This window comes from Glycine soja, chromosome 6 (assembly GCF_004193775.1).
Source record: "Glycine soja cultivar W05 chromosome 6, ASM419377v2, whole genome shotgun sequence".
NCBI lineage: Eukaryota > Viridiplantae > Streptophyta > Magnoliopsida > Fabales > Fabaceae > Glycine > Glycine soja.
This window is the reverse complement of record NC_041007.1, coordinates 3,178,410-3,191,106: the sequence shown is the minus strand read 5'-3', so window position 1 is coordinate 3,191,106 and position 12,697 is coordinate 3,178,410. Positions and strand designations below refer to the sequence as shown.

Below are 12,697 nucleotides of genomic sequence, written 5' to 3'. Positions count from 1 at the left end.
TTGAGAACTAAATATAAAAGTTTTTTAAATAGAGATTATTTTAAGAGCTCTTTTAACTTTACATAAAAAAAAAAATCAAAAGTCACACATATAAAGCTCTTTGTTTATCCAAAGAACGTCTTATGATAAAATTGAATCAAAATTCTTCCTGCAACTTCAACGTGTGGTTGGCTATTTAATCACACTCATCGAATTCCTTTTTTTATTTGTTGATGCCGATTTTAATAAGCTTTTTCACATGAAGCATGAAAGAGAATGTCATTTTTCACAGGCAGTTGAAACCTGAAACATTTTTATTAATATATACGAGGATACAAATTTACAGAGGGGGGTGATTATATTCTCTTCCAAAAGAAAAAATTAAATTCCTGGCCGCTTGCAAAAAATAATAGAGTAGATAACGAAAGACAAACTGTATTTGACTGGTTAGTCAATGTTAAGCCTCCACAATTGGTGATGATAGGTAAAGTAGTGTGTCATGTATATGAATCTCCTTCTGTGTGTGTTCTGTGTATTCATTCGTACAGCATTAACCGATGGCGAGATACACACGTTAAACATTCTTCCAAATGAAACCCATGTATGTGCAGCAAAGCCATGTCCCATTAGGACAAGCAAATATATATAGATGATGTTTTACCAATGTGCACTCTTTGCTGTAAGCTATGATGCTGTGTTTGGCGATTTTCCAGAACCATCTAAGACGATTTCAAATAGATCAGCCTCAGACTCCTCATCAAAATCCAATGTTCGATTTTTGTTGTTATTGTTATTATTATTGTTCCCATTGTTGTGGCTTCCTTTGGTTGTGGACCGATTGAGCCACTGAGAATCAATCCTTCCAATTGAGAATAGCTCCTTGCTGTCATCATAGCCTATGGTAGCAGCAGGGGAATTTACAAGTGGGGCTATGAAGCATGGATTTGGTGTTCTCTGGGCATTTGCAGGTGCATATTTAAATGCACTTTGTCCAAAATTAACTAACACCAGAATGTCTATGTTTGCAGCCAAGATTGGAAAGAGTGGTGTACCAAATTCCTCTGTCTGACAGTGAATGACATGCATTAGCTCTGAGTCTAATGTGAAGAAAACCTTCTTCTGCCTAGGATCAAATCCACAACCAATCACTCTATCGGTTCCTACCCATTCTGCCTTCTCTGATTCGCTTACAAGTTTCATTCCTGTAACAATTTTCAAACTTAGATGTCTCGAAAGATACCAAAACAATATAACAGAAATATATGCCATGTTTGTTTCGCATCTCAATTTATTTTTTAAAATAGTTTCACATTACTTGTTAATCAATTTATCATCCAAAATTTATTAAGTTTTGAAAATTATTTCCAAAACAAGTCTTTCAAAAGCTAAAAACCAGAAACAGCGGAAAGATGTTTTCACGTATTCTTTTTCTGTTTTCATCTTGTTCAACTTGTCTCTCAAAAGAAATGGAATATGTTTTACACTTACACCACCTCACAATTGTTGTCTAAACAACCTTGTTTAATTGCATTTTGAAAATAAAAATCAAAGACATGTAAGTACGAGTCTCATGTGTCATTCCATTCAATTCTTTTTTAAAATCGCAATAGACAAAAACTAAATAACAAAGAAAAAAAAAATCATAGTTGTTAATTGTTGTTTATACAATTATACCTACTTTGGTCCACAAAACTCTACCTAATTCAGTCAAATGGAAGCAAACAAATGAAGGTGAAGCAGGAAGCTAATGGCAGGTAAATGATTTAATATTAGTAGTTACCATCAAGATAGAGAGAACCGTTGGAGTTGAAGCCAATGCTCCCAGTGTAGCTACCTGGAACTCTCAAAGGAACAGAACCCCCAGCAGTTAACCCAAAAGAGAACATCACAGATTCACCCTTCCCACCTTCTCCTTCAACATTGTTGATTTTATTACTACCATTGCCACTAGTAACATGAACCAAAGCCTCCGAATTCCCTTTAACATTGGAGTTACCTTGAACCAAAAGCTTGGTCTTTTCACCTTCCACACTCTTCCCAACAAACTCATACTCATCCCCACGTGAGTACAAAATGGTAATCTCAAAATATGCCTCTTGTGGGAACGCACAGTTCCCCAAAGGAGGACCAGGCAAAGGCAAAGCCCCTCTAATGATAGAAGCAACACTCAGAGAAAAAGCGTTGTTATTGTTGTTGTGATGATGAGATTTTTTGATCCCGGGATTCAACCTCACCTTCTGCATAAACTCAGCAGATCCACGGGCCACTTCCCAGCTTATCTCAACCTCTGATTCTCTTCCAAAATCACTTCCTCCACCAGGTGCAGCGCAAACTCCTAAAAGTGCTGATCTTTTCGAAGGAGATGGCGTGTAACTCTTGTACCCTGTGAAAGCAAATCGTGACCATCCATTTTCAACAGCATCAGCGGCCATAGATGGATGATCACCCCAATTGAACAAACTTCTTTTCCCCGACACGCCACCACCGCGAAAAACATAGTAATTGTAATTGCCCTTGTTGTTGTTCTTGTTTCCCTGATCCAATTGAAAAGGTTGTTGTTGTTGATGAAGCCTGGAAACAGAAATCCCTCCCTGGACACTCTCCACTCTGGTCAAACTAGCCGGCTCAACGAAATTTCTGCGATGATTTCTTTTATGGCACCAACGCCAGAGAAAGACCAACAAAAGGGTCGAGACGCATCCCACGGCGGATGCTGCCACCGCCACGTGTATCCACTGGCTCATCTGATTTTTTGTTTTCTTTTTCTATTGAATTGGGTTTCTTTGGGGTTGCATAGATTAGATTGTTGTTTGTCGTGATGAGATGAGACTATGAGAGAAAACTAAAAAGGTGGGTTTTTTTTTTAATTTTATTTTGGAAGAGTGATGAATAAGGGAAGAGAGAAAAGAATGAGTAAGAGAGGGGAAAATTGAAATAATGAGGTGGGTGGCGGGCGTGGACTAAGACTGGTTCAATTCAATCAAAGAAAGCATGCAGGGGCATGGGAAGAAGGGAAGGGCACACGACAAGGTAAGGTAAGGTGCGTTTTTTCTTTGATTAAGAATTTCATTGGCAGTTCCCTATAATTTAATACTACTGTGGGAACCGACAAGCTATCCTCGTTAAGCAAAGAACGCGTTTGACGATGATTTATTGTGTCTTCTGTTTTCAAAGGAGAGAGAGAGAGAGAGAGAGGCTAAGAACTGTGGTTGAGTTGTTTGTGCTTTCCATTACCAAGCACTTCCAGAAACTAAAATCAATTTTACATTTAATTTTTTATTTCTTCATTTTGAATTGATGCTTAACAGCTTAAGTTTTTTTTTAAAAAAAAAAAACAGGCTGAAAAATTAATAAACATTTAATTAGTCAAATAGTTTAATAAAGTCAGAGTATTAATTGATAATAGAACAATTAATATGATATTAAATTTTGTCAACCGAAAGATAAATAAAAATAAAAATTCAACAATTAAAAAGAAATTAAGAGAATAACTTTCTTAATTGTTAAATTTTTAAAGAATTTTTGTTTTTATTTATTTATTACTTATAAAGTTTAAAATAATATTAATTTTTTTTTATTGATTATATTTTTACTTGTTCCTAATCTTAATTAATATTCCCTTCATTTCATTTTAGTTATCATCCTAGATTTATTTATACACATCAAGAAAAATTAATAAATATATAAAAGGAAATAATAATTTTACTAAATTAATCTTATTAATATTAATCTTCTTTTTTAGAAATGATACAAGACAAGGATAGTTATTAAAGATATAAATGAAAAAAATAATTAATATTATATTGAAAGACTAAAATAACAAATATTTTACAACATATTTTTTTTCTTATAAGATAATTATTTTGGAACGGAAAATCTATTAATGCATTTATTGTCAAGTGAAAAAAGAAAAATTAGCTAAAACAAAAAAAAAATCTCATAATTATTTTATTACAATCAAGTAAATATATTATATTTCTTGTTTTTTATATAACAAACTTAAAACACAGATAAAAAGAAATAGAGAGAGGATGAGATCAGTTTTTTCTTTTTTTATAATCGAAACGGGAAATGATAATAATAATAATTAATGTGGTTTTTAAAGAAGAAAGATATAACAAAGAACATTTGTAAAGATAAGAATGTAGGAAAATAACTATAATTATTAGGAGAGATAATAGTAGTTTCCCCCTATTCGGAAAGCAAAATTGATCAAAGAAAATGTTGTTTTCCTAGTTATATTGTCGCAGGCAAGACAATCAGGCCTTCAGAGCAAAAGGTTTCAAACGCCAATTGGTTGCTTTTTTCTGAGTTCTGATTCGTCTGAAGGACATTTTGGTTAGGTTCTCTTGTTCTTGTACCACCTTTTTTGGTCAAAAAATAGTTCTTTTCCTTTGGTTTCTGGTCGAATAGTCTTGTTCTACCAAAGAAAAAAGATTTTCAAAGTAAAAGTCGTGGCCCATTAAAATGCCAGAAAAACGAGGCTGATATAAAGTGAAAAATAAAAAGGAAGTATGAGCCTATAAGGGAAGAAAACATAAAAATTAACTACGTTGTTGGAAAGTGTTTGGCAGTTTTTTGTTGACTTTAACATTATATTAATCTACATTTGTTTTCTGACTTCTATTAAAACAATATAAATTTATAAATGCAACATATTTAAAGTACATATTAAAAAAGAGAAAACATTTCAAATCATAAAAAATATACACAAGAAAATAAATTTTAAAATTAATGAATAGTTTATACCAATAATATATGATGATTTAAAGAATATAATAGTGAATTTAAATTTATTAATAGTATGCATAATTGGGATTAAAAATATTTGTATAAATTTTAAATATAAACAGTTGAAATTAAAAAAAAATTGGCATCAAAATAAAAAAATAGTTTTATATATTTAAAAAAAACTTCTGAAAATTTACTTAACTCGTAAAATAAATTATATTATAAAATGGTATTGTATCTTGCCTTAAAAAAATATTTTAGTTTATTATAAGGGATGTTTACAGCATAGGATTACTTACGGGATCTTCTTTTGAAAAACAATAATGCTTTCTAATATAAAGTTTTTTAATAAAAATAATGTTAAATAAAGTGCTTATAATTGATTTTTTTTATTCACCTTAATATTTGTGTGGGGTATCAACTGATTTTATTAATCATTAAATTTTATTAAAGATATCCAATTGTCTATTTTTAGCTTAATAACTCTTAAATTTAATTTTTTTTATCTATATAATTCAAACAAAATTTTATTTAAAATATTTGATTCGAGTTTCACTTTGGTCAATAATATATTGATACTTATACTTTTATTAAAAAATATTTAAACCTACTAACGTAAACCTAATGGTAGGGATCGATTAGATAGTTTGTATAAAATTAGACTTTATTGTCATCATTATAAAAATAAATAAATAAAAGCCTTTTGCAACTGCCTAGAAACTCACTTGATTCATAAGGAACTTAGTTTGAAAAGTTATAAAATAGTATATGCTTTCTTTTGAATTTTTTAGCGTATCCAGACTCGAGAGATGCAAATACCTGGATTAAGAGAAATCTTAATGTAAGACTAGTTTTTTTTTTTATATATTGAGCGCGTATAAAATATGGGAGTATATATTTCGTTTTATTTAATTTTATATTATTAAAATAGATTGTTTTATACTTTTTTTATGCTGCCATTAACGAGGATGATAATTAATTTAATTCATTTCTTATTGAATATGATAGTCGATTTAAAGATTTATTTAAAAAAATTGTCAACAACAAATATCTTAAATAAAATTTTATTTCTGATTCAAACAGATTTTCTTAATGATTCCAGCAACACAATGTTCGAATGGACTTCCAACATTCCATTTGAATCTAGTGGGACTGTGGGAGTTTTAGGTGAGCGAATGCACTCTGCCACTAATGCACCGACATCATAATTCATTGGTATATGTTTAATACTGACTAATTAATGTTTAAGAGAAAAACAATTTCACATGTAGAGTTCGTCTCATTTGATGAATAATGGTTCTTCCAGATGGCAAACTCTCATTGTGAGGGAGTGTCCTCAAATACGGCCATGCATGGACCATGGGATTTGAATCGATGCAGGCAAATAAATATACTGATATGGTAGTATGACTTTAGTGATATGAATTGGTATTTTCAAACGTTTTTATTGGAGGAAATATTCAACATCCAACGTCCTATTTTACTTTCATATTAATAAAAATAAAATTACATTTTGATATTCTTATGTTGAAATCAAACTTAAACAATGTTTATTAATCTTCAGAAGTTGATGTGTTCTCCTCATTTGCTCGATCAATATCTTCTTAAAATTATTTTGGATAATTTTTTTAACAAATTAATATTTATGATAGAAAATAAATCAAAGGAATAATTTTTCCCTCAAAATTAAAATGAAATTGTATACTTCGACTCTTTAAAAAGTTTTCTCAATATTTAACTTCTCATAAACACTAGCTTGCAACTTATACTAAGTTTTTTTTTTATAAATCAAGAATTAAATATCTATCATAATTAAAAAAAACTTTCATGAAATATAAACCAATTCAAACTAGGTCGTAGCACAGTATATATAGCTTCATGTTGGATTTATTCAGAAAAATGAAAGTATGAAGGAGCAATGAACCAAATAATTGATAATCATTCTCTGACCAATTAATCTGATGATGATACATAATTAAATTGCTTTTTTTCAGATTGATGCGCAGCTGTGAAAAGTAGGTATCATTATTTAAATTATAACTAAAATGACTTTATGGTGTTATTATATTTCGTAAGATGGTGATCAATCTTAATGGCTTGGCCAATAAGAGGTTCTTGCATGTTATATGTTTTACTTTTTAATGGATAGATAAGTTAAAGAGAGGTACTTACGCAATCGTTGGGTTTTCGCGACATCTTGTTACAAAATATTGAAAAAATAACATCTTCCTAACAGTTTGCAATCATTTAAAAAAATATAAAGAACTTTTATGAGGAAGCATTACTGGTATGGTAGTCTGGTAGTGCCTTTGCAAACAATTGAGGTGCCTATTGGTAGTCATAAAGCGCAAGTATAGGCATACACATTTGGCGCCACAAGTCAAGAATCGAACTTTATAGAGGGATTTTGTTCTCTTTAAAGTCCAAAGAATTGCATATAACTGAGAATTTCTTCACACTATTCTTTCATTTTTTATTACGTTAAAGAAAAAAAAAATATTTATCCGAGAGTTGTGTTGTATATATTAGTCTTACTCAACATAAATTTATCTTCAGTAGAAATACAAGTAGTCTATATAAAAAATAATAGCATCTCAATTCCCTTTCTGATAAATACAACAAATTTAATGAGAGCATAATACATACCGTCAACGCAATCATTCAAAGACTTTTATTGACATTCTTGAACAATGCACAAAAGGCTACTGTTAAATTTAAGAATGTTAATACATCGATTCAATTAAAAAAAACAAAACAAAAATTAAACAATTTCAAAATAAAAAAATATTTGTTAGATTAAATAGTATTTTAAAAATTGATCTAATGTGTTTTTAAATTTTTTTAATGGTGATATTGGATATATTATTCAATAAGAAATTTTAAATATTTTTACATCAAAGTCAATAAGAGGAACCAACCAATACAAGCAATCTTCAATCCAATACTATTTTATAATACTTATATAATATTAATGTAACCTGTTTGATTACATTGATCAACATACTAATTTGATTCTATTTAGGTTCCTTTTAACTTTCTTTCTTTATATTAATATGCAATATCTAAATGCATAGACTCTTTTTACAAACTTATATATTATTGTTAAAAGAAAGCAATCTAGATACTACCATATAGCAAGGCAGTCTCCCAAATCTTTGAAAACCGGATTCTGACTAATAAAAGTGACAAGAAAGATGAAACGCAGTGACATGCAGGGGAAGGCAATGAAAGTATATATGAAACAAAAGGTTCTTTTCTAATAAAGCAAAAGGGAAAGAGGAAAGCCAACATTGATGATAATGATCAGCATATGGAAAAAGGGCAATTCCTAGTAGAATTAATATGTTAGAGCATCTTTTATTGGTACAAATTAAAAACTAATTAGTAAAATTAAAAGACATTGAGATGTATAATTAATAAGAATGCACTGGTTCATAATTTGCAATGCAGTTAATTTCTTTTTTCAATTTTTTTCCGTCCTTATCCTCTCTCGAACTTCCCTTGATGAAGGAGGAAAATGCTATAGCATTTAAGAGCTCATAATCTCCTTTGTCTGCCTTTCTTGCAGACCAAAAGTTGCCGGAATGGGTAGTAAATTACATCTGCGAAAGTTGTTTGCAGAAAGGATGAGGTTTCAAAGATTAATTAACAGAGAACAAAAGAATATGACATGTTACTCAATGTCACGTATGCGTCAGCACAAGAGTTAATTAACGAGCATGAGTGCCGAATGCACTCCCTGTCTGAATAGAGATAGCTTTTGTATCCAAAGCCAAAGCAAGTTTTTGAACATCAAACAGTAACAAGATACAGTACAGGCTAGTAGTCATATCTGAGCTACTTTATCAAACAATCTATGACGGAGAACAGGCAAAAAGTGTTACGGGTATTTATCTTATCTAGTCTAGTGTTAAAGGATAATTATCTTATCTAGTATTACTATTATAGGATCATTTTTCATTTAATATCCCGTAAAAAAATTATTACCAAAATATTTTTTAAATTATTATTTCTTTAAATATGAGTTTCATCCCCTTCTTCCTTATCGTGTCGAAATGTATACTCTCTTCTCCTAACAAATAATGAAATAAAATACATTATATTACTCTGCAAAATATATATATATATATATAATATTATTTTATAAATTTATTTTAAACTAAATACAATTGATGCATTCAATTGTATATATTTTTAAAGAAATTGATAAAAAAAAAAAGATACATATATCTTATATATTAACATTACATATAATGATAAATATTTAAAAGAAATTATCTCTTAACTTATGCTTTTAATTATTATTTTCATTAAACGTATTTAAAGTAATCAAATTAGTTGAGAGAAAAATTTAGTTGATGTCATATAAAAGTATCAAATCGAAGTACATAAACTCTATCATGAAGTAAAAGGTATAGAAAAACAAGGCTGGCCTTTTTTGTTTGGTTCAGAGAAGGCCGCCCGTATTGATCCAACTAGATACACATGGACTGACGAGAAAGGTCCACATAAAAAATAAAAGGATTTAAGAGAGCCTAGAAACAGATCCATCGGATAAGGTTCCTTTCCCTAAGGGCTACTTCTTTGGCACTCTTCTGTTTTTTTTTATTATTATTATTTCTTCATACATCTGGCTAATTAACTAGATATAGGGTCTGTTTGGAAAAAAAATATTAATTAAAATCTTATTTAATAAATCATCATTGCTTAAGAATTTATGTTATAAGTATTTAAAATCCAATAAGTCGTTTGTGTTTTTTTTTTTTTTGAATCAAGTTGTTTGTGTTTGAATATGTACATGTTAAAAAGTGCTAACATAATTTTAAAGTGTTTGGATTCATTATTGCATAAGCACTTATAAAATGTTGTTTCATTTTATAAATTTAAAAATAAGAATCAAAATGTGATTAAAATATTTTTTAAAAAAACTTTATATATATATATATATATATATATATATATATATATATATATATATATATATATATAATTAATATCATATATCACAAAATGTTAAAAATAAAAAAATCATTAATTAGCATTTACATACAAACAAAATTGTTATGCGGCACACAAGGAATGAAAAAATGAAAAATAAAAATCGAAACATTTTATTGGGTTTGACAGGATTCAAACTATGGCATATTCAAAAGTACCGCTCAAGCGCTTGTTGGCTAACTTGAATAGCTTATTAAAATAAGCTCAAAAGATTTTATGGGATCATCCATATGATGTTTTTATACACTCTTTCAAACACTCACACGAGTCCTTATAGCATAAGCTAACTTAAAATAAATTATTGATAAACTCTTTCAAACAAAACTATAATATGCGGTTTTGAATAATTTTAAGTTGAGCAAGAGTTAAGCTTTTTAGGCAAGGTCTTTCAGGTTTGAACCTTAAAATGGAAAAGAAAAAAAACATATTTTAAAAGAAAAATCTTACTAAAAATAATCAATCACAACAAAGATCAATTATTGTGAAAATTGATAAATATTTCTTTAAAAAAACGAGAGTGGACTCACTACTACACATTAGACATTTAACAATATTTTTTTTCTGAGATTTAGTAAAATGGTTAAAGATCACACGTACGGTAACGAGTCCATTTGAGTAAAAGTGTAACGGAAACTTTTCATTAGCTTACTGTTAAATCTGATTAACTAGTTATATTTAATCGATCAGCTCTGTTGTAGTCGACTATAGTGTTTGCTTTTTTCACTTCAATTACAACAATATTGTTCTTGTAGTTGTTATCTTACTCAATTTAATACCCATTAATTAATCTAATGTTGAATTTAGTCTTGTCCAATCCAGCAATCTTTTTCTTCTAATTTTGTAAATATGCGGCCTAAAAATTGATGTGATTTATTTAATAGCATCTCCTGAAAATGTTTATATGAATTATTTAATTTTAATCATGATTATTTAAGTTTTTTTCTCATCGGAATGTATATATGATGGGGAATTGTTTATATAAGTACCCGAACATATTTTTAAATATGGTAACATCAATAAAATTAATTTAAATCCTCACTTTAACAATTTTAGCATATTGAAGTGAATTTTTATTTAAAATACTTAAATCTATTTAAATCTATATAAAATTAGAAAACTTATAAAATTATGATAAACAATTTATATAATCAATTATACATTATAGATGCAATTGATTTTACTGATATGAACATAACTTGCTTAATCAATGTGTGAGGAAAAGGATTAAGTATCCTTGTCGATGTTAATTAGAGCTCTGATTATATAAATTTGAAAATTACTGAAAAATTAAATCAAATAGATATTCGATCATGCACCCTGTCGTAGCCGCCAGCCGGGGGATACATTTAACAGGAACCAGCTCGGTGGGGACTAGCGATGTTAAATTCCTGTCCTGATAGCAATATGGGATTTGCTGATTGTCTCGTCGCCGCAAAACATGTGTTTTCATGACGGTTGGATAGCTACATACTGTATGGTGGTTAATTCATACATTGGAGGGAAGGAACTGCTGCAAGTTGCATTCTTCTTGGCCATTAGTGTCCAATTCATGCATCTTTCTTTGTTACTGCTGCAAAACCTAGATGACAAATTAGTGAGAAGCCAAGTTAGGTTTTCCTTTATTGGATATGTTTAGCCATTGATAAAGACGCTAGAAAATAATGTCAAATGCGTCATGATTTATCAAGGCAAAATAATTTGAGAATTGTTATTATGATAATAATGTCATTAACTAGTGGACAACTTTGACTGCCGACTAAACTTCCTCCATATTGGGCAGTTAGGTGGAGCTCACGTTTCTTGGGTCAGCTGATTTTCCATTTTTTTTTCTATTTATATGATACATTTAATATCATTAAATCAATTAACATTAAATTATTTGAGAATAATTAAAGATTTCAATTTGAATTATAGATATTCAATTGTGTTAAATACTTAAAGAATAAATTTTATCATTTATAATAATTCTGACTCAAATTATATATTTTTTTTTTGTAAAAAAAGATATGTGATTTAGAAAAAAAGATATGATACATTAAATTGAATTTCTCAATATCCTTACTGAAATATGTGAAAATACGCACAAACTAGCAAGGGTTTTATCATTCTCCGTTCTAAAGCCCGGTTTCTTTTGTGAGCGTCAGCAAATATAGTGTAAAAGTTGTATGTGTTTCTTTTCTTTTTCTAGGAAAAAATTTGTCAAGTTCTAAACGGGAAAATAAATTAAAAATCTAAAAAAAAAGGAAAGATTAATTCAAAATCAAACTAGATGATATATTCACTTGTTCTAAATGGAATTCAAGAAAACGATGTCAGCTGTTCGGAGTGAACGAGTGATCCTATGTTGAATCCCTATCATGCTGATAAGGACCCAACATCCAACACATTCGATCATTTGCAATTCGGCCGATTATTAATTATTTATTACGTTAAACTTATTTAGTACTAATTATTAGTATATATCTCGTTCCAAACTAGCCAATATAGATATATAAATATTCTATACTCTTCCCCACAGCATGAACAATGCTTTCACAACCCAGAAGAACAATTCTGCAACCATCAAATTAATATCCAATTAACACGTTTTGTTTATCAAATAATTGATACTCCTATTTCAGTTAAGCAAATTGCACCTACAAGTGGTACTAAACTGACTTGCAAGTTGCAAAACTTACCCATTTGATCGACACATACACAGTTCATTTCAGCACTCTCTTTCTCTGAACATTTTAGGAGCCTCTTGCCGAAATTTCATGGGTGGCCTTAACCCTTGTTGGGTTGTACATGCAGAATTTCCATTGTCGTTAGTGGAACGTTCAATTCTGAATCGATCATCTCTCGTCGTCCTTATCCTGTTGGACCAATGAGAACTCATTAATATTACATATTTACATGCCGTCGGAGGAAAACTAACACCACCGTCTTTGAGAAAAAAAAATGCTTATAATTAAATTTTTAATCCTGTCCAAATCTATATTTAATCCAA

The 12,697-nt window shown here is 29.5% G+C and overlaps 1 protein-coding gene across 1 annotated transcript; it reads right to left on the bottom strand.

Moving 5' to 3' along the window:
• Positions 1-258: 258 nt before the first annotated feature.
• On the bottom strand, positions 259-3,098 carry LOC114414738. Its single transcript, XM_028379122.1, has 2 exons — positions 1,760-3,098; positions 259-1,181 (listed from the first exon to the last, which is right to left on the bottom strand). The coding sequence occupies exons 1-2, from the start codon at positions 2,721-2,723 to the stop codon at positions 664-666; spliced, it is 1,482 nt and encodes a 493-aa protein (XP_028234923.1). The 5' UTR covers positions 2,724-3,098; the 3' UTR covers positions 259-663.
• Between the last annotated feature and the right edge of the window lie 9,599 nt (positions 3,099-12,697).

What these genes read in the sequence shown, in the direction of transcription:
- LOC114414738 (XM_028379122.1), bottom strand. Translation starts at nt 2,723, where the DNA reads ATGAGCCAGTGGATACACGTGGCGGTGGCAGCATCCGCCGTGGGATGC. An exon ending in CGGTTCTCTCTATCTTGATG is followed by an intron (nt 1,182 to 1,759) that starts GTAACTACTAAT and finishes AAATTGTTACAG; the next exon opens with GAATGAAACTTGTAAGCGAA.